The following is a 22,461-nucleotide window of genomic DNA, read 5'->3' on the forward strand; positions in this document are numbered from 1 at the left end:
TGACATTAGTTTAATTTCACTAACTGGTTCTAATTAATTGTAAGATTGGTACTTATTATTCCTTTACTTAGTTTGATTATTTTTCTATGTATACAAGGGGCGGGGCTCACCCTCTGGTACAGGTAAGAAGGTAAAGAGGACTTTACCAGATCCTCCTCCGGAGGATGATTCACTCGCAGGACGGTCAGGCTACAGCACCAACTCTGCACGTCGCCGTCTTGCTCGCAGTACAACAATGGCCAGAGCAAAGATCCTGCAGGACATTGACAAGGAGCTTGATCTGGTGGAGAGAGAATCTTCAAAGTTGCGCAAGAAGCAAGCTGAACTAGATGAAGAGGAAAAGGAAATTGATGCTAAATTACGGTGAGATGCCACAGATTTAAAGTGATCGTTTATCATGCAGGTCTTCAATATGTTCATATATCCTTACATTTTGCATTCATTGCTCTCGTTCATTCTCATGCATCATTATCCCTATTTCATCTGCATGATTCCATTCTTATCTTGGTAGCTTATGGGCTAAAAGGCTGCCTTGACATCAATAAGTGAGACTTCATCACACTTACACATTGTAACAGGTACCCACTGTGTGAGAAGCCATTTAAATATTGGTTTGTTTAGTTGTAGATTTAAGAAAAATGTAAGCACTGTGCAAAACAATATGTACTTTTTTCTTTAATACTGTAGGTACCTGGAGATGGGTATCAACCGCCGTAAGGAAGCCTTGCTGAAAGAACGAGAAAAGAGAGAAAGAGCCTATCTGCAAGGGGTGGCAGAGGAAAGAGACTACATGTCAGACAGTGAGGTTAGCAACATAAGGGAGGCCAGAGGTGAGGGCTTGGAGAGACCAAGGACAGCACCTCAATCAGAATTTGACCAGTTTATCCCCCCACAAACTGAAGCAGATTCCCAGTATAATACTTTAACCAGTCCTTACTCTCCATATGCCCAGTATGTCCCACAGACCCAAACAACCAGTCACTTCAACCAACAGAGCCTGTATCAACAGCCATCTCTTTACCAAGTATCTCCCTACCCAACCCTATCCCTCTCACATGGCCAGACTCAATCTAGCAGCTATCAGCATGCTCTGCTCCTGCAGCAGGGAAAGCAGCATCAGTCCACTCTGTCCGACTTAGATCCCAAGATAACCTCCGCCTATGAAGTGATCCGCAATCAGCCTCTGCTCATCGTCTCAACTTCCACAGAGAGCGGCTATGGGGTTCCTCACCTTGGAGGAAAGTACGCCAATGTGGATTTGAGATTAGGGCTAGAAGAAAGGAGCATGGCCTCCAGTCCGATGTCCAGCATTTCAGCTGATTCTTTTTATGCTGATATTGACCACCATAATGCCAGAAACTATGTTCTGATAGAGGATATAGGAGAGCTGACAAAGACTTCATCTGCACTGAGCAGTACAGGCTTGGGGTCTGGATTCAGTCTGCCTGATAAAGAGTTGTCCAAAGCAGACAGATTGCTCAGAGCCACAGAAGCCAGACGTTCAGCAGAGGTAAATACCTTCTTGGTCTCTGTCTATGAACATTTATGTCTTCATGCAAATATACTTCAATTCTCTCTTTTTTTGTAGGTGGCAGATTTTTTGGGCTCGTCTCGACTTCAGACCTTTGGGAAGGGAGAAGATGACACCATGGAAGATCCTTATGAACTGAAACTACTGAAACAGCAGATCAAGCAGGAATTTAGGCGAGGAACTGAAGGACTAGAACATTTAACAGGTCTTGGCCTGCCCCATTATATTCCCAGCGATAGTAGTTTTCGTCACTTCCCTAAGGGAGAAAAATACAGCATTGGCCGACTTACCCTTGAAAAACAGGCAGCAAAACAATTACCAGCCGCTGTGCTTTACCAGAAACAGATGAAAAACAAAAAAGCCTTAATAGACCCAAAGGCTGTCACAAAATTTTCTCCAATCCAGGAGAGTAGGGACCTGGAGCCTGACTTTACAAGTTACATGGGAACTGGGGCCTCCTCTGTGACCAATCTGGCTACCACAGCAAGGTTACTTCAGGATGAGATTACATTTGGATTGAGAAAGAACTTGGCAGAGCAACAAAAATATTTGGGCTCATCACTTGGGGGAAACCTTGCTGGTTCTCTTAATCTTGGGCAATCCCTTGGACTAGGATCAGGCATCAGGGCCACTGGTCAGGATGATGGCACATACCCAAGTGGCACCCGTTCCAGACCATCATCACGTCCCTCCTCTCGCCCAACCTCTGTTTATGGATTGGATTTATCTATTAAACGTGACCTTTCCAGCTCCTCACTTAGACTGAAAACAGAAGGAGATGTTCTTGATGCAGCATTTGCCTCTGGAGTGGCAAGAACAAAACCTACTAGCTTACCCATCAGTCAAAGTCGGGGACGTATTCCAATTGTAGCACAGAACTCTGAGGAAGAAAGCCCCTTGAGCCCTGTGGGGCAACCAATGGGAATGGCTAGAGCTTCAGCAGGACCTCTCCCTCCAATCTCCGCCGACTCCAGAGACCAGTTTGGTTCTAGCCATTCCCTCCCGGAGGTACAACAACATATGAGGGAGGAATCGCGAACACGTGATTATGAACGAGATACCGCATTCGTCATGGATGACTTGCAAGGCGCCATGTCTGACAGCGAAGGTAAATGGAGGCTAAGACTTTTACACCAACTTGACTCTGTGGACCAGCTTTTCATGCATGCTAATGCTAAGTGGTCTGAATTTATGCATTAAGTGGTTCTTTTTATCAAAAAAATCTGCTGCAAGTTGCTTCTGGAGTTTCATTACTTTATTCCCCCCTTTATCTAAACAGTTTTTCTGCATGCTGTCACTTTTCCTTTGTATATCTGACCGTCTGATACATAACACTCTGATGGGCTGTGTTTATGTATGTACCAATCACCTCTCTCCGTGTTTCTGCGACTTCATTTGCATGCTAAGTCTTTTAATTTTCTAAACTTACTGGAGCACAAAAGGCAAGCGATACATGCTTACTGATAGATGCAGCCCTTAAATGGTAATTTACCTCTGTGATAACACAAATATCCCGGAACTTGAACTGTTCTCACACGTGTTAACGTCATAACTGCCTTATTCCTGAAGTTGCAAATGTGGACATCTATGATTAAAATATACCCAGTTTGTATCCACACTCCTGAGGATGTACTCCTGCATATATAGTTATGTCGTGACAACATAGGACATTGAATAGTAAGCCTGTGGTGAACCAGAAACTAAGAAACAGATCTTTGATGTTTTGTCCTTCACAGTATAAAACAAAGATAAATGTCTAAAGATGTTTGTTTTATGCCATGAATAGAGATTAATATGTTAATTTAGTAATGTCCTAGCTATTGAAACCTTTTTGCAAAGACAAGCAAACTTCTGAAGGACTTTAACTTCCTATTTTTGAATGATCTTGTAGAGTGAAATAGGGTTTTTTTAGAACTAGATGATCACCTAAGAAAGTTACACTGTACATCAGTCTTTAGCATGAACAGCGACTTCTGTAGCCTAAATAGTTGTTAAGAAATATATATATAACTGACTCACACCTACCGTGGGTTTATGCAGTACATTTGTGTCACCAATCCCGTCAATAATGAGGAGTTCCCCTCAATACCCCGCTATGCAGTGACATATTATGATAAAATAAAAATTTATATTGATTCCTGTTTACCATTTGTAAAATATCATAGTTGTAGTTATATATTTTTAATTTGTCTGTATCCAGCTTTGAGTTCTTGCATGTTGTGCGATACATGTTTTCCATTTCCATCTCAATAAAATCTATGTTTTCTGCTTGTTGGTTGTTGCTCTGGATGTCTCATTGCTCTATGAGATGTCTGTGTCACAGTGATTGACAGCCAATATTGACATGTACCAGTAACAGTGAGATTGATAGTGTTGAATTACTACGGCTTAGTTAATTCTTTTCCAAAGGAATTCATCGTTGCTATTATACTCTACCTGTCAGAATGACACAGCAATCATACAAGAGGGCCCTTACCTGATTTGGACGATGATTTGGCTTTTAATTTATTTACTAGCACGATGCAAAAAATAATGTATTAGGACCTATTGGATCTTTATTTTACCCAGTATAAAACAAAATGTAAACTACAGTAAATTTCTTGATGTCTTAATCTTGTTATTATAATTATTTTTACTTTGAGTATTATTGGAATTGGCTACATTTAATCATCTCCATTGCAGCACTTAATAAGTCAATGCTAGCTTTTAACAAATATGATGGACGGTTCGTTGAAGTATCAAACACATTAATGTGTCTTACATCACTTGCAAAAAAATGTTTAATGGCTTCAACTTTCACCAATTAATGGCTCTTAATATTTATACACTACAGTACAAGCCTGCTTCCTTTTATAAAAATCTGTTCATTGTGCCCTACAATGCTTTGGCTTGAATTTGTGTATTTACTCGCTAGCAGTGTACCCATGTGGTCTTGTCCAGCCATAAAAGTCTGCTTTTGCTGCATGTGCTGAAGTTTGATTAAGAACCTTACTAAATATAGCTCAGCTGTAGTCTGTCAGATTAATGAAATTATGTTGGACAAGCTTCTGAAAATTATATATAACCTTGTACCCCAGCTGGAGGCCCAAACTGGAATATAGAAGGTGAGAGAGCATTCCAATTTCCACATAGTGCCGATAGAGACTGTTTGCCTCCATGCCTCGCTTCATGGCTCTGGCCATTTGATTGATTTTGTAAACATATCAGGCTCATTCTGGAATGATCCACATCTCAATCTCAGTATATAATACATGTCATTTAGCAGATCTTTTGTAGTTGACATGCCGTTGACATGTCTGATCCATTTTGGAATGAACCACCATCTTAACGACTTTTTATTTTGACAATCTCATTCTGGAATGATGACACGTCACATTGGTTCTGTAAGACAATTAGACCCATTCCCAAAAGGCTATTCATGTTCATGCACGTTTTCATAAAGGAAGTGTGTGTTGTGTGTGATGATGCTAGGTTGGTAGTTCGTAATTGTCATTCGGTGGCAAAAAGGCTGAAGAGTTCTTTCCAAAAATGTTACTGGATTATGAAACTCGGAAATTAGACAACCAAATTGTTCAACACACATTTACATCAGGCCGTTTCTCCTCATCACTGCTTCTGCGTCTGAAAAGTAATGCTGACAAGATGAAAAGCGTCATTTGAAACTTGGGCAAATTTTGTCATTAGTTGTGCCACTGAACCGCAAATTTAAGCCCAATTTTTCAACAGTTTTTTCCCCAGTACGGCTGCCTTTTTCAATGCATACTTAACAAGCTTCACAGTTGCTGTCTGGTGGTCCATAAGTCTCTAGTAAGTGTACTAAAACCCACAATGTAAGTTAAAGGTAAGATTTAGATACTGTTCAACTAGTAGTACCTATACTAGAAGGAGAAGCAGTGGTAGTAATGGTGGTAGTAACAGTAGTCATCATAGAAGCTGCAGAGGCACCCAAATGTGTTCTTACTATATTTTGTTGATGAAATCTTCCTGTTGTAGCCTACCATCTGAGGAGAGAAGACACTGATTGGTTTGATAAGCCAAGAGAAGGACATCCAAGACAGGCAGATAGAAGACAGGTGAGGTTTTGTTTTCTCCAAATTTTCCACTATGTTTTCAGAAAGGAATCACTATTAAACACGTCTCATGTTGCAACTGTCTCACAGATGAAGCTGGTTCCTTATGCCTGTCCTCATGTCCGGATCAAGCTAACGAAAGACCCGAAGGACACCAGAGTGTCAGGTCAGGCTAATGCGGTCTTTCATGGCTTAATTAGTTTACAATCATTACTTTGCTAGCTGATATTTGATTTTCCTGCAGGAAATGGACTGGGGATTCGTGTGGTCGGAGGAAAGGAGATTCCAGGGAGGCAAAGGGAATGTGGAGCCTACATCGCCAAGGTTTTCCCCGGAGGTGTGGCTGAACAAACAGGAAAAGTTGTAGAAGGTAAAAGTAGATGCGTAAATCATCCATGTTTCTTTCCCTGTGTTGACACCAACGCCTTAAAGGAGTATTAACTTCAAAGCTTGTGCTCCTTCAGTAAACCTGCCTGAATCTTCAGTAGAGACATGCAAAAGGTTTCTGTCTGCAACCTCTAAACGCAACAAACGTCTGTAAACTAACCCTCTGCAGAAGCAGGCTGTTAGTCATGATGTTAAATTTAGCACCATACACACACACACACACACACACACACACACACACACATGCAAAAAAAACAGGCCAAGTCTTTATCTCAGCAATTTCATTCCTCACATTATTTAATATGATTTTTCAGAGGGATCCTCCATTCCATCTTTTTAGCCTAAACTGGCTCCATTGTCTCTCTGTGATAGTGAATCCTCCGTGGCCTCTGCCATGACATTGCTAATGCCCATGAGAGGGGGGGTGAAGGGTGTACCATCTATAGTGAATCTGGGCTCATCTTCTAAAGTAATACGAGGGAAAAGTCTCTTGTTTGCGTTATTAGTTATGCAAATGTGTTATTTATGTTTCACTGAACATGGATATGAAGAGAGCATGCCTTCGGGTGAAAGGAGAAATAAAGCAGAGACGGATGTGGTGAATTTCATGGCGAGCACAGTGGGACTAATCTAAATGAGCACTGGTTTAGTGCTGAAGGATGTAAGGACGTGACTTCAACTCTGCTGTCACAGCAGCTGCTCAATCCTTTCTTACGCAGAAATCTCATCCAGAAAACACATTTGTGTGTGAGTCCTAAAGTTTGATGCGCTCTGATCTTTCAATGTCATTGGTAAAGACGTTTCATATTGTAATTGGATTGATAGTGATTAATCATTGTTCCAAATTAAAGTGTTAGACGAAATACAAATGAGAAAGACTGGGTTACTCTCTCTGCCTGCCTGCCTGCCTGCCTGCCTGCCTGCCTGTCTGTCTGTCTGTCTGTCTGTCTGTCTGTCTGTCTGTCTGTCTGCCTGCCTGCCTGCCTGCCTGCTGCCTGCCTGTCTGTCTGTCTGTCTGTCTGTCTGTCTGTCTGTCTGTCCTGTCTGTCTGTCTGCCTGCCTGCCTGCCTGCTGCCTGCCTGCCTGCCTGTCTGTCAGTCTTTTGTGTGGATGGATAGTATTTGGTCGACTAATTAGAAATGAGAAAGAAATACATTCAGGTTACTTCCTCTGTTGGTGTGTGTTTGCGTGCGTGTGTGTGTGTGTGCGTGCGCGCGTGTGTGTAAAAAGGCTAAACTGAAATTGAGTTTATTGCTTTAAAACCATATCAGCTGTAGATAAATGGACGTACAGCAGCGCAGAGGTGAAGAGTTCTGAGGATTGACCTTTGAATCGTTTTTCTCCCCTCCATATCCTTTCCTTCCATCTCACCGCAGGCATGCAGGTGCTGGAATGGAATGGGATCCCTCTGACAGCCAAGACTTATGAAGAAGTGCAGGGCATCATCGGCCAGCCGTGCGCAGAGGTGGAGCTGTGCGTCAGGCTGTGAGTTCCATCTGTCATCGTTTACCTCTCTGTCCCACTGCAATCTTCATATTTATCTGCAATATGGCCTCCCTGCACTGATGCACGCCGCCCTCACCGTCCTCCGCATCTGACCATCTGACAAATATCACTCTGTGACTGATTAGGCTGAAATCACACTGGTTGTTATATAATCATCAATTTCCTGTATGGATCCAGTGACCTGAATATGCTGTCCGACCCTGAGCACCCACAAGCCCTGGAGCACCACGTCCAGCTTAAGGCTGGTATGTACGAGTCTGAATGCGTGCACGTGCCGACGCACTCTTTCCCAACCCTCTCGTGCTGCGTCAATCAGTGCAACCATTTGTCTGCGCAGGTGGGCAGCGTTCCCCTGGTGTGGACCCGAAGCAGTTAGCCGCAGAGCTGCAGAAGGTTTCCCAGCAACAGGCTCCCGGGATGGTCGGACCGGGGATTGGGTCCGGGGGTCTGGGCGTGCTGTCCGCGCTCGAGCGCTCCGCCCTCCTCCACTCGGGAGCGGGGTCGGCAGCCTCCAGCGGCGTACCGAGCCCTGGCCAGCCTGCGTCCCCCGCCATCAACAAGAAACAGAGGTCTAAGGTATAGAATTTGGTTGTGAGATGATTACCATGAGCAGAATATGGACAAGAATATTATACACAGAAGGTCATGTGACTCAAGGGTTCTGCCCTTAGCTTTATTTAATAGATAATTGCAAACCTGGAACATTTTGGTGTAGAAACACATAAATACATTCAATAAATGTCTCCTTTTTAAACTGATTTATTTTAAAACAGCTTCTTCTAACCTCCAGCAGAACGCCAGTGGGGGCTGACCCTAATTAACATGACTTACAGCCCTGTAGAAGATTAAGAGTTCAAACTCAAGTCAGTGTGGTTTGAGTGTAAAAAAAAATCAAAGACGATGAGTCCGTACATTTGAATCTGCACAAAAATATGTCAAGTCCGTGACTTTCCTTTTGCTTTTATGTTCCATTTGTCTGCGCAGTTCCACACTTGCTACTTAGGCAAAAATTATCCCCAAAAGTGGGGGATTTAAAGAGGATTATATTCTCTTACAGTATGCGAGTTTCTGTCCTTTCATAATCAAGTCCCATTTTGGGACAGAGTAAAATAAACACACAGTTTAACCTCAGCATAAACCCTTCAAATGATTGATGATGGTTATTTTCAGTCGTTTGCACGCTGCTGCTGTCAGCTTTCTGCGGGTGATTCCTGATCCAGTGCTTTATAGAAACTGTCCATTGTCCTCATGTATCTACTGCTGCTCTGTCTCTTTCACACTTTTTCTGTCCTTGCAGCCATCGGAGTTGATGAAGGCTCCTCATTCCATCACAGGAGAAATTCAGGTATTTAAATACACAAATTATTAAATCGTTTTTTGTTTTCCAGCAGATGTTGGAGCGCTCTCTCTCTCTGTCTCTCTCTGTCTCTCTCTCGTCCTCTCTCATCCCCATGTGCTTGCTTTCCCTCAGCTCCAGATCAACTACGACAGGCACCTGGGAAACCTGATTGTCCATGTGCTGCAGGCCAGGAACCTGGCCCCGAGGGACAACGACAGTTACTCGGACCCTTTTGTCAAGGTTTACCTCTTACCTGGGCGAGGGTGAGCTCCCGCTCTTTTGCGAGGCCTCCAGAATATCCGTTCTGTGTCTCCCTTTCTGCTTCTGTGTCTGTCTGGTCGTCTATCCCCTCTTTTCTTTCTGACCTTGTATCCACGGCGCAGTTTTGGAACTGACTAACTGATTCTGTTTGTATGAGAGAATGAGAATGGATACGATGACATGAGGCAGTCACACCGGTCCCCCCCTCGATTCACCCAAACACGGTGCATTCACTGGCTCTGTGCTCCGGCGTATTTTGGTCTGGCTCTCTTGTGTGGTGGCACCGGCCTCCTCTCCTTATCTCGCTCTATGTCTCCACACACGTCGAATCGATACGCTTTTAGCTGCTCTGTAACAGTATCTGCTCTTAGATAATGACTCCATCAGACCTGTTTATGAGATTATACCTCCTACATGCTGCACAGGTCTCAAAACTCAAGCGGGGGCACGTTGAAAGACGCTGCCCTTACATTAGTGCAGTCATGCTATATCAAATAGTCAATTGGACCTATGTGTAAAATGGAATCACCATCAGGGTTTGGACGTGCATCACAAGCTTAGAGTACCGTGGAGTAAAACCAGAGACGCCCTGCGGAGAATATTGATTGCCTCAGCTCTCTATCCTTTTATTGCCTTTTCTTTGAGCTCTGACTGTTTCTTTGTGTTTTTTGCTTTTCTTGTTTGTGATATCTGCCCTCCTCTTCCTCTTCTGGGCTCCCTCAGACAAGTCATGGTTGTCCAGAATGCAAGGTAGCGTGGTGCTGATCTTTGCTTTTAGTTGGTGTTATGATTTGCTGTCTGTAAATCTGGGTTCTCCAGCGTTTCTTTTTTTTTCCCCCCTCCATCCTTCTGTTGTTGCCTCTGTTGTACGTCCAATTATCTGCCCACTTATCTCTGTTTTATGGTGTTTAGGCACACACCAGCCATCGCTTTCTCCCCCTCAGTGCCTCGCAGTTTAAACTCTCCTCTGCTTCTTGCTCTGATGTTAGCATCTTGTTTTACACAAGCCAGTATTTTATTTTAATAAGCCATGTTTATATTTGTTTTCTGATGTGTTCCAGACATTTTTCTTCCAAGCATTTATTCAAACTAGTCTAGTTCTTTTTATTTCCTTTAATGTTTGCTGTTATTTGGGGGTGAGGCCAGAAAAGGGCAATTTTAACTTTACTGCTGACAGCTGCTCTGAATATTATAACCCGCAGTGCTGATAACAAGAGAAGGACCAGGTACGCCCAGAAGACCATGAACCCAGAGTGGAACCAGACCGTTATCTACAAGAACATTCATTTAGAGCAGGTACTGTTGAGTAAAACACACACACACACACACACCTCAGCATCTTTGAACTTCTGTCTTTCTGCAAAGGTGTCCATAAACCTGATCGTGACCTAAACAAAGCTCCAACCTCAATCTTAACCCTCAAATAGTCCCTTGAGGTTGTGAGAACCAGCTAAAATGTCCTCACTTCCTAAAAATGTAGAATGTGAGATTTGCTACTCAATATGTATCAAGTACAAAAGACACACACACACACACACACACACACACACCGCTTCTGTTCCCTGAATTCTTGCTCAACCTTTTATTGGTGCCCATAAGTCTTAATTCATCAGCATTTTCTGCAATCTAACAGAAAAATGTTCGTGAAAGGAGTGATAGTGTCTTTATTTGGCAGATGATTCAACTCCTTTTGGGGTTGATCTCCTCGCCGACCAGGACAGGGTAGAAACGCCAACACTGCAGCCGTATTAGTGAATGTTTCTGGCTCCTCCCACTTACGCGACAGTGAATGAAGCCAGCGTAGGGTTTCACCTGCGTGGCTGACTACAGTATGGCTTTCCTCCTGGAAGCCTCGCTGTTGTGCACACAAATATAGCGTGCTGGAGCTGTCTTGTGCTTCCTACGCCCCCGGATGCAAATGAGCAGGGACGCTGTGCCCACACTCTCACAGGATCCGCCATGACAGTCTCCCGTCTTCTGTCCTCCTCTCCTCTCTTTTTGTTCAGTTGAAGAAAAAGACGCTGGAGGTGACAGTGTGGGACTATGACAGATCCTCCTCCAACGACTTCCTCGGGGAAGTGAGTGTTCCGCTTGTGTTTGCTTTATTTTGCCCTCTTCTGTCTTCCCTGATGCTTCTGAGCTTTGGAAAGGCCCTTCAAATCCTTTGGTCTTCGGTTAATTCTCCTTCCTTTGTGTGGATGGCTCGTGGGGATCAGTGTTTGATCTGGAGTGACGTCGCATGTCTCCTGCGTCCGTTGTCTCTCAGGTGCTGATCGACTTGTCCAACACCGCCCAGCTCGACAACGTCCCTCGCTGGCTGCCTCTGAAGGAACAGAGCGAGAGCATCGAGCACAGCAGAGTCCACGCTGCTCAGGGCCCATCGGGACCTGGGTCAGGTCAGGGTCATGGGCAAGGCCACGGCTACATGTCCAGTTTGGGGCCTGGGCAAAGTTTCGGACCGGGTCAAGCACCCGGGCAAGGGGACGGGAGTCAGGACTCGCCTAAAAACTCTGTCATTAAAAGCAGAAGCCATGGAATTTTCCCTGATCCAGCCAAAGGTATAATCACGTTAGCACAATTATTCCCTAACCATCCTGAATCATGACACATCATTTTCAGCAGGTTTCCAATTTTCCAAATTCCATTATGTGGTCAGTCTGTTGCCATAGAAACCCTGGCTGCTACTATGGAGATAAATAATCGAATCATTTTTTGACGCCTATAATTAAATTCCATGTATTTGCCACCGTGGAGCAGAAAAAACAACATTAAGGGGCTGTAATGGAGTTCATTTGTCGGGTCTGGTCTCCTTTCAGACCTACAGATGATGCCTTTAGAGAAATCCCACAGCAGCTCCGGCAGCTCCAAGTCCTCCTCCGACGGCCAGCTGCGCTCCCACGGGCCTTCACGAAGCCAAAGCAAGAGCAGCGTCACTCAGGCCCACCTTGAGGATGCTGGGATAGCCATAGCTGCTGCTGAGGCTGCTGTGCAACAGTCTTGCCTGCAACCAAGTAAATCCCCCCCCTACCCTTAACACGCCCGGCGACTTGCTTCCTTTCTCTCGCATGTCGTTACTCTCCACTCAAGACCTGCTGTGTGTGGTGTTCTCCTCGTCCTATTGTTCTGAGGGCAAAGCGATCTGTTTTGGATCGTCTTCACTAAATTAGTCACTAAAATCAAGGCTGGAAAAGGAGATCTAAACCTAAATAAGTGGTTGAACTCATACTTGATTCAAGCTTTAATTTGAGACTAAAAGGTTAATAATCACATTCTATGAGTATTATTCATGTTGATTACTTTGTTTATTCACTTTTACAACCAATTAATTCTTAGTCATTCATTAAATTTTACTAAATACATGCTAAACAAGATATCGCAAAATTTAAGGATGCACATACATTATTTAAAAGTCCAGGGTGGAAGCTATGATGTAACTTTAAGGAGTTGAATACTTCCTTTTAATTGTAAGTATATTCAGCATTAGATTTTCTCTCTCGTAATACATGTTCCTAGTTAATGTTTTGGTTTGTCTGTTTGTTCAGGTCTAATTAGCACACTAAGGATATTATACACAAAGAAAATCATCTCTTTGTACAGAATATTAGAGCGCACAGTAGCCTATTAAAGATTTTACTCTCTCAACGTTTAATTAATTCCAAAATTCAAGCCCAAACCCCTCTGCCGTTACATAAATTCTGCATGTGCCAATCCCATAAATGTGGTTTCTACAGATTCTTAGTGTACAGACCTCCAGTCCCAGTGTAGAAACCAACCTGGGGATGGCAAATTTGTCTTTCCTGTGGCATTTTAACATGAGTCAAACATCCATTCGTGTTCATGAGTAATGTCTTAAAACTAAAGCCCTGGCGTCGTGGCCCCTGTGAGAGAACCTCGCTCAGCATCAGAGCTACCTGAGCATGCACCTGCAACCCCCCTGGCTGCTGCTCCCTGGCCACCGAGGACTTTGTGATGCTGCCGTCTGCATGACATGACATGAATGCGTCGGCCAGTTGAAAAGAACGTCACCTAAACGCACATGCTCGTACACACACACATACACGGCACCCAGGTTCCTCTCCCTGCCTCCCCCTCCCCAACCCACTGCCTTAAACAAAGGGGACACAAAAGTGAGGCTGACGCAGTCAAACCGAGAAAGACAGACACGCGGAGATGTGCAAACGTCCACAAGACGCTCACTGCACTGACCGCCCATTGAGAGGAAGAGAAGTGTCCAGGGAAGGTGAGGCAACATAGGAAAACAGCACCAACAGATGCTCAAATACGCAATATAATTCAGTCAACGTTAACCTAAACATTCCATAAGATTGATGAACCCTGCTAATCGTTTGTAATGGCTTTCATGAATGTCTGAGAATGTGCATGCGTGTCGGTTTTTTAAACATATATTAGCTTTCACACAAACTCCAGCTACTATTAGTCACCCTTTGGCAGCAAATGTGACGTCATCTCCTCACTGCTAATCATACTCTTACCCTCTGTGTGAGCGTTCACTGATGAATGAAAGAGCGGATGATTAAAACCTGCAAAAGAACATTCACATTGTCATGTTTGGTTCAGCATTGAAGCCAGGTTACAGGCCAAACTGCCGTCCCTGATACATGTGTAAAGATATGTGTGACAGGCGGCGCTTCAGCGTATCTCTTAGCCGTGCGTGCATCTGTGGTGACAATCACCAGTGCAGACGGTCTCGTGTCGGTCGGACGCGTCCTCACAGCCGCTCTCACGCTTCCCTCCATCAGGACCGGGACACAGACTGAGCGACGTCTCAGGGTCAGTGGTGCTCTCCGCCCCGAGCCTTGTGGGCGACGCCTTCGGGAGCATCAATGAGGACGACGGCGAGGGCACCGGAGTAGACAGCGCCATTTTTCAAGTCCCACGCATGTAAGAGCTTCTATAAGAATGTATTTATTTAGCTCGTAAACAGCAGGGCAACGCTTCAGCTACTGCAGTGTGTAATATTCGCTGTGTGTTACAGTGGGAAGACTATCCCCAACGGCACTGACAAACTCCATCTGGGAACTCCAGAAAATGAAGGTACATTCCAAGTCACACCACAATGTCAAGTGTTTCTTTTCCTTCTCTGGATGTTGGGATGAAGATTGGAATTGGCTGGAATCTGCTCCAGCTCCCCTGTAATTAGGGACAATTTGAAGTTAACAGGAAAGGGAAGGATGGATGAACGTATGGCTCCCTCTGCTGGACAGATTGTATAATGACACGTATTTCGCTTTTTTCCAACCATATAAGCTGCTTACCCCAATGTGGCTGAAGGCCTTTTAATCAGGGTGTTTCCCTGTGGAACAAGTCCACCATTGGCTGGAGATGAGAGGAGGGGAGTGCTTGCCACCCAATTGCACGCGCTGTCTGCCTTTCACGCAGCTCAGGTGTCATCAGGCCGACCCTCCGGCTCTAGTTTCGATCGGCAGCAGAGTCAGAGGGCTTCATTGGCCTGGAAACCGCTGTGCAGCTGAGGGTCAGGGGTCTTTGATGTCTTTTATCATTTCAGGTGGCAAAACACAAGTGATGGGGGAGATTAAAGTTGCTCTCAAGAAGGAGGTGAAGACAGAGGGGGACCAGCTGGTTTTGGAGATCCTTCAATGCAGAAACATCACCTACAAGTTTAAGAGCCCGGACCACCTACCAGGTATGTGTGCACGAGCACGGTTGCTTCAGCAGCCGTGCGCGCTTCACTCATCCCTTTTTCATCCCCGTTCCCCTCAGATCTATATGTCAAGCTGTATGTGGTGAACGTCGCTACTCAGAAGAGGATCATCAAGAAGAAGACCAGAGTGTGCCGACATGACAGAGAGCCGTCTTTCAACGAGACCTTCCGGTTCCCGCTCAACCCCACCGGACACTCCATCCAGGTACGGCTGGCAGCGCGAAAACGTTCCCACTGGGAATTGCTCATCAATGCTAATTTAAGCTAAAGGCTTTAAAAAGGGCTCTCATGCAGACGACTGCTTCCTTTATTCAGAGGGAGCTTTACTGACGAATAAAAGAAATGTTGAACATATAAACAGGCGTAATTATATTCGAATGGCCTTGCTGAGTGGTTCTTGTGGGTGGATAAGAGGCTGTGTCTTCTCTAACGGCTCTGCAGCTTTTCCTGGTATCCAACGGAGGCAAGTTCATGAAGAAGACCCTGATAGGGGAGGCCTACATCTGGCTGGACAAGGTGGACATGAGGAAGAGGGTGGTGAGCTGGCACAAGCTGTTCGTCAGCTCCACTCAGACCAACCCCTGAGATCCTCGACGAGGACATGAAGACTCAGCAGATCGGCAGCTCCATGGGGCTCGGACGTCTGATTCAGAAGATTAACGTCACAACTGGGGGAAGGAGATAGATTCAATTTGCAGTCCTTCCTTTAGTCCGATATGAACGTTTCTTTTCTTTTCCTCATATGGGCGTCACCTGGGTTATGTCCAACTGGGTGTGGTGCATGTGGAGATCCGTGAAAGGTTTATTGACAAGGACATTTAGGCTTTTTTCTTTCTGTTTCATGTTTAAAAAGGTACATGACAAAGAGCAGCCATAGTCAGAAGGATGACTTTGACCAGGAGCTGAAGATAAAACTGCAAATATCACACTCAGACCATCAGAGACCCACATGAGATATATGAAAATCTACTGTAGACAATACTATATACCGTGAAACATAAACATATGATGGAGGCTGGGGGTGGAGGTGGCGTGCTGACAATCCAGCAGGATTCTCTGGTCTGTTCTGATGCAGGAAGCTCAGCTCAGAGACGTCCATCGGTCTTCTCTCACACAGACGCACCCCTGGAGGTTTACTGGGGAGGGGGGGCGAGAAAGCCAACGTTCCACCAACAGGAGCGCAAGGAAAACGGCTCAGAGTTCAGAACTCAACGCGGTATTAAATGTCAAAAAGCCGTGTCCGTATTGCAATTCCGCTGTCCGCACCCCCCCCTCGTCTGGGTTTTACACAAAATAGCTTCAAAATCCCAGGGAAAAAATACTCCTCTCGGGTTCCTCGGTGCGTCTGGATGTGCTGTGAGCTGCTGTTCCGTGCCAGTGATCCCAGTTGCGACCAGTTAACCGGCCTTTTTCACTGCCCAGAAGCCAAACCCTCTCTCAGGTGCACAGGGGCGAGGGGGTCACATTTATAGGATAAAAGAAAAAGAATAAAGCGAGTCGCAGTGCTACAGCAGTGAGGGTGAACCATGTATTCATCTTCGAGCATTTTGCCACCATTCATTAAAAAAAAATATATATACATACATATATTTAAATATCTATATGACAGGGCTGGTGCAATTATTTAGGTCCAGAAGAAACAGCAGGTTTGGAGTAAGATTTCACTCAAATCTGACAGCAATGGCTGACAAGAAGAGAAAAAATATATATTAAGGAAGGGGAATGCATTCATTTGTTTTGCTGTGCCAATCTTTGTTAACATTATTGTTCTTTTTAAGTTTATTCCAGCCCCATTGGTTCTTAATTCTATGCAACATAGATGTGGCTGAATGCATCAGTGTGTGCGTTTTTTATGGATGTTTTGTTGTTGAAAATGTGTCCAGTAGAAGATTCTTTTGATTTTTACCTTGCTGAAAGACAGCTTTGACTGTATCCCCCCCCTAATTATAATTCATGTTGTCTAAAGTTCTTTGCTTGTGCACTTTACTAGAGTATTATTGATTTCCACGTCTCTCGTCCCGACATGCAAGATTAAATGTATCGTATTTCTGCACTGGAATGGATTGTATTATGGCGTACGTGGCGGTAAAACATGTTTCTGTGCATTTTATACCTGTGGCAGACGATGTGACATGTGGGGGTTGTTACACACAATGCACAATCTGGGGGGGGTTGAAGAGGAAAGGAAAAAAAAAAACAATAATGCTCACAGTCTACATATCAGTGTGTGTACAAAAAAATTAGAGTCAATTAGACATTTGCCCTCGGTGGCCAGTGATGACTGTTTAACCCCTGGTGTTCCATCAGACCCCTCGTGGTGCGTGTCCAGACCAGTCGTTGCCTGTGTTCGTGAAACCATCGCTCGTCGTCGTTCACAGAGGGTGTGAATGTGACTTTTGAGTCCTTTGAGGTGTACATAGTGTTTATTTTTTACAGAGACTGGATGTTTATATTGTCTGGAAGCATGTGAGTGTTGACAAAAAAAGAAGTAGTAATAATAGAAAAGAGTTAGAGACTTACTTGTACAGCAATGCGTGTGTGTAGTCGTTTAAGGGGGGCCGAGTGTGTCATCCAACCGTGTGCTGTCGACCAATGAATATCTGTGCAACCCAAATGGGATGGGGAAAAAAAACAAAAAAACAACTAAAAAACAATCTATTCAACCTGGATAGTCGTCTGAGACTTTATGTTCTGGATGTTGCATGTTTTGTTGACGGTTTGTCTGTATATTTTGCCGACGGTTTCGAAAAAGAGAATATGTATAGATTTATCTGTATGCTGACTGCAAAGAAATATGCCTGTTCAATCGTCTTGTTTTTCACACCGTGTAAAAGCAAGAATCCGATGTTATGGTCATGTAGTTGTACACAGGATGTGTTCGGATATTATGCAAATTGTTCTGTAAAAATGGTAAAAAAAAAAAAAAAAAGAAATGGAGAAAAAAAGATGTTTCCCCTGAATCTAAAGAATAAACATTAAGGAGAGCTATATTACACATGCAGACTTGACCTGGGATTTATTTTGAATCGTGAAACAGATGTTTATACATATTTCAACCAGGTGAGAGTATTATTTGATAGTGAATAGTGAATAGTAGAACTTTAACGATCACAATAGATGTCATTCTCTCGGTTTCCACTAGATGGAGCCAAACCGTTAAGAAGAAAAGGCTTAGAATAGTTACATTACAATATAATGATTCTTACAATAGAATTCTAGCCTCGATTTAAATAAGGCAATAAGTCCTGAGGAAAGACAGAGTCACTAATTGTTAATGTAACCTGAACAACTGTTGCTCAGTTGATTAATTCAAGAAAATTATTCTTAGAGGCAATGGTGTCAGTGATTGGTGTGTTACCCTGCAATGGACTGGTGATTGCCAGATATGGTGATCTGCCAGATATGGTGATCTGTCCAGATATATTTTGCCAAGTAAAGGCACAATAGACACACGTATAACAAGATTTCGCTTTCATTTTTGCGCGCATCATCACAAAACTGTAGAGAGAAGCTGCAGTTTCATTGAGGATGCCTTTCTGTTTGGCACATCAGCAGGACTGTTAATATGTAGAAACACTCATTCAGTCTTGTTAAAAATAGTTTATATTCATTTATGTTACACACTAAGCCCTTAATTTTATAATCAGGAAATAAAATTACAACACATAACAATTATATACTGTATACTCATTTTTTTGTCTGTGAGTTTTATATATTGCCGCTAGAGGGCAGTGTTTATCAAGTAAACTCCACCATGACGGTAAATTACGCGACATTGCCCAATGCAAGGAAATATCTACAAAATATTACATTAGGTTTGAATGCCTGTTAATGGAAAAATGTCCATATTTAACTAATTCGGAAGCTTTCCAGACCAAAATCTACTTCAGAATCTACTATCAGAAGTTTTAGGGTGTGTCGTGTTTATCTTCAATGCGATCGAGCTGAACTGCTGTCACCACTTCTGCTTTGTCAGATGTTCACAATTGATTTTTGTGTTTTTCCAAAGAGGAAATCAGATTCAGAACGTCCGCCTGGCCCGAAATCTCCCCATCTTCTCCTCTCTCGCTGTTCCTTCACCCGGCATGACCTCCGCGCGTCTCCGGTCCCCGACTTCCCCTCCATCAGTCAGTGCATCTGAAGAGGTAAATTCTGGGTGGTGGTAGTGGTGCTGGTGGTGGTGGTGTGTGTGTGTGTGTGTGTGTGTGTGTGTGTGTGTGTAGGGGCTGCAGAGGGTGATGCGATGGGAAGTGAGAGCAACAGTGCAGTGCTTCAGGAGCTGGGTGAGATCTGTTGATGAGAGACAAAGAGTGAGAGGACAGGAGAGATGGTGTGTGGTTGCCAAGCAACGATTGATAACCAAATCCCCAAGCATCACGGTTGTGGTGCCCTGCCCTCCCTCCAGGCCTGAAACTCTCTCTCACGCGCGCGCATGCAGGGACACACGCACGTCGGCTTTACATTTCCCCACTTCAATTATTCAATCAAAGGGAATAAAAGGATGGGCGCTCTCGGAATTTGAAAGCGAGGTCCAGAAGAGTGACTCGGCTGCTGCTGTGTGGGGTTCTGCTCTGCTTTATCTAACGGCTGAGATTAGGATGCAGAGCACACAGCTGCAAATCCAATCTCACAAAACAAGTCCGAATGATCGCGCTGAGATTCATGGGCCCTCTTACAGTACCTTGCTCATAAGATTTCACACAATATCGATAGCTCTGTCACTGCACCGATTCCCACTTGGGACAGACTCCCGGCTCACCGCCCCCCCCCCCCCCCCCCCCCCCCCCCTCCCCATGAGTGATAGTGACTGGCAGAGATCGGGCCATCAAAGCCTGTAAATTCTGCTGGCCCCTCTGGGTTGAGGGAAATGAAAGGTTGCGGGGTGTTTCGCAACAGCCAGCCTGCATCAGTATTCAGCGAGGGGTGCGTGAGCTCCGTGTGTGGTACCTGCAGCCAGACCCTCAGCCGGCTCTTTCTAGAAAGAGGAGCGTACGCGCACACGTAAATAAACATATTTCTTTTCTATCATTTTTGATCTCCGTCCTACAGCCTGAGTCTGCAATATAGAAATCATGCATAACATAACAGCAGCATGTGTGATGTAGACTGAAAAGGAGGAGGAAGAGAGAGAGAGAGAGAGAGAGAGAGAGAGAGAGAGAGAGAGGGAGGGAGAGAGAGCTTCAGTACCTGTTAGAGCCTGATGACCGGGTGATCAGATTAGAGGCGTCTGTTGGTTAATCTGCCGCTCCTGCCGCTCCTGCTGTCACCGCTCCAGCGGCGCGGCGTAAAAACGCGTTTGGTGCTCACGCACGTTGGGGAATCCCCCTCCAGCCCCTGTCCTTTTCTTCTTTTCTTTTTTTTATTCCACAATGGATACCTACAGGGCACGGCTGTGGGTGTTCCTGTCCCTGCTGTTCCAGCACGGGTGTTTGGGATCCCAGTTTCCGACTCAGCTCATGTAAGTACAAGCGCGTCTAATCCAATTTGGAGCGGCGGATGACGTTTCCTTTTGTTTCCTTAAGATGTGGACGCGGTGGGAACTGGGAGGTGGGTCGGTTTCACTGGTGCGCCACTGGTCCTCTGGCGGGAGGCAGTCACACAAATACAGTTGCGTGATTAATGTTTGCGGGGCACACGCAGCAGTTTGTCACCGTCGGCTGTGGCCAGGGCGGGGGGTGCAGCTGCTTCAAGAAGAGAAATAGTTTTACAGGGAGTCTTCTGGAGCTCGTTCTGCTCCATTTCCTCCCTGTGAAACCAGTTGGCCCTGGCAGAAAAGCGCGATGTGGCCCATGAACAGGAGGCGTGAAAATCGATTCTTGTAAATTGCAATCTATAGGAGTGGTGATAATCAGCAGACAGCTCGGTGTAAATTAATTCACAGAAATGCAGCAGCGTTTTTACGAGTTGTTCTTCAGTAATTTGATTACTTAAAGTACTAAAATCGTCTTGTTTCGGGTGTTTTCTCTACTGAACTGTATACACTGTAAGTATTTTATGCTATTTAATTAAGAAGTCCCCGTCTAATGAGCTGCAGGCATCACAATTTCATTAAGATGAATGATTACTGATCATAAACCGGCCTATCAGATGCACATTTAGACACATTTAAAAAGTAAAACTTTTTTTATTTTAACCTTTTTTATGGGTTATGGCTGATCATATGCGATAATAGTAGAATCGAGTTTCAAAAAATTGTGGGTTTTCACAATTTGCAAGTCAGCAGCTGCACAGAAAAATGAACTAGCCGCCATTTTTAAGGCTCTTTTTGACTGTAATTTACAAATGGTCCCAACAAACATCTGTCTGCAGGTTAATGGTGAACGCTGTGGCCAGCATGAATGAATGAAGGAAGGATTCTTTAAAAGTTTCGTTGCTTTCATGGCATTTATGGTTGGGCCCGTAATCCTGATCAGCCTTTGCTGCAGGTGCACTGGGAACGAGACATGCTGTCATTATTCTTTTACTTCTGTTGGCTGTTAAGATGCTGCATAGGAACGGAGCCCATTACTGATCAAATCTTGAGGGACAGCCTTCATCATGGACCGGGAGTCTGTCATCTTCACCGTTGCGTTCTTGAGCCGAACTCAAAATGTCAAGTTTCTCGCAGCCTTAATTATTGAATAATATGTGAATCAAGGCCAGATCTGAGGGCTCCTTTGTGCCTCAGCAGCTCAAGGGTTCTCTGTGTTTAGCAGATTGCAGGAACAGCCCTGCAGGTTTACGCATGTTTATGCCGTCGACTCTTGCTGGCCGGACTCTCCCCGCCTGCCTCTGCAGTGAGGTTGTCATTAGAATGTTCTTCAACGCAAACGCCAACCGGGGCGCACGCTCCAGCCGGGTCATTAGTGGAGCGCTGGTGCCGCCCCATCTGCTGCTCTCTTTCTTTTATCATCCCAGCATCTTTTCTTCTGTTCTGGTCTCTTTTCTACCTTTGCTGTGACTGAGAGACAATGTAGGCCACAATCTGACCTAGTTGTCATCATACGTGATTTTGTGTGTGTTTAATTATCCAGGATCATACCAGAGGCTGCAAACTCTGGCAAACAGAGCAGAAACGTTCTGCCACCTCAGCAAAATCTGCATGTGTATTATTACATCGTTTGTTCCCCCCAGCTTTCAATATTTCATATATTTGTGAGGAAACTCTTCATGATATATTCCTAAGGTCAGAGTCATTCGCACGAGACGAGGAAAGCAATCTTTAAATATCGAGCCTAATGTGCTAGCCGTTAGCGGAGCATTTAAAGTGGCGACACGGAACACAAATAATGTGTTTGGACACAAATGAGGAAGTAAACAACCACAATGACCAATAAGTTGGTAACTTGATATCACAAACACCTGCTGCGTAAAAGAAGAGCAAACAGCTGCGTTTTCAGGTTAGATCATCATGCGGCACACTCATTTTTGTTCATTCAGGGTAACAATGCTAAAATACATTATTAAATATGTGACGAGTGTGGATCGATCAGTGGAAAAGCAGCTTTTGACATTCAACAGAACGTAGCGAGATGCTAGCCTAACTACAGACACACTGGTATGACTTCATGCTTCGTACAAAGCTAGCATTTTTAGTCTATTTTAAACATGCCACGCTGACCTCAACTGAACTGTTTGTCTACTCTTGTTTGAAATGAACCAGGGACAATTGGCTGCTAATATCAAATATTTACTCACCTGCCAG

At 44.5% G+C, this 22,461-nt stretch overlaps 2 protein-coding genes across 3 annotated transcripts in view; both read left to right on the forward strand.

The window, feature by feature from the left end:
• pclob (piccolo presynaptic cytomatrix protein b) overlaps positions 1–17,772 on the forward strand; it is a 45,266-nt gene extending 27,494 nt beyond the window's left edge. Inside the window, exons 16-37 of the mRNA XM_057052651.1 lie at positions 98–363; positions 688–1,510; positions 1,589–2,639; positions 4,609–4,635; positions 5,525–5,604; positions 5,692–5,767; positions 5,846–5,971; positions 7,365–7,473; positions 7,672–7,739; positions 7,832–8,070; positions 8,792–8,839; positions 8,966–9,096; positions 9,818–9,844; positions 10,297–10,390; positions 11,101–11,172; positions 11,361–11,652; positions 11,911–12,105; positions 13,855–13,996; positions 14,091–14,149; positions 14,622–14,759; positions 14,837–14,982; positions 15,219–17,772. Coding sequence (XP_056908631.1) covers positions 98–363; positions 688–1,510; positions 1,589–2,639; positions 4,609–4,635; positions 5,525–5,604; positions 5,692–5,767; positions 5,846–5,971; positions 7,365–7,473; positions 7,672–7,739; positions 7,832–8,070; positions 8,792–8,839; positions 8,966–9,096; positions 9,818–9,844; positions 10,297–10,390; positions 11,101–11,172; positions 11,361–11,652; positions 11,911–12,105; positions 13,855–13,996; positions 14,091–14,149; positions 14,622–14,759; positions 14,837–14,982; positions 15,219–15,362 — 4,353 coding nt within the window. The 3' untranslated portion in view covers positions 15,363–17,772. The remainder of the gene's footprint in view (positions 1–97; positions 364–687; positions 1,511–1,588; positions 2,640–4,608; positions 4,636–5,524; positions 5,605–5,691; positions 5,768–5,845; positions 5,972–7,364; positions 7,474–7,671; positions 7,740–7,831; positions 8,071–8,791; positions 8,840–8,965; positions 9,097–9,817; positions 9,845–10,296; positions 10,391–11,100; positions 11,173–11,360; positions 11,653–11,910; positions 12,106–13,854; positions 13,997–14,090; positions 14,150–14,621; positions 14,760–14,836; positions 14,983–15,218) is intronic.
• Positions 17,773–19,954: 2,182 nt separating this feature from the next.
• LOC130535708 (voltage-dependent calcium channel subunit alpha-2/delta-1) overlaps positions 19,955–22,461 on the forward strand; it is a 43,409-nt gene continuing 40,902 nt past the window's right edge. The window contains exon 1 of one of the 2 annotated variants that reach the window (XM_057050906.1): positions 19,955–20,235. In XM_057050906.1, the coding sequence (XP_056906886.1) occupies positions 20,147–20,235 (89 nt within the window). In that variant the 5' untranslated portion in view covers positions 19,955–20,146. The remainder of the gene's footprint in view (positions 20,236–22,461) is intronic. The other variant, XM_057050905.1, reaches the window with a different exon arrangement.

The sequence above is a fragment of the Takifugu flavidus genome, chromosome 13 (genome assembly GCF_003711565.1).
Source record: "Takifugu flavidus isolate HTHZ2018 chromosome 13, ASM371156v2, whole genome shotgun sequence".
Taxonomy (NCBI): domain Eukaryota; kingdom Metazoa; phylum Chordata; class Actinopteri; order Tetraodontiformes; family Tetraodontidae; genus Takifugu; species Takifugu flavidus.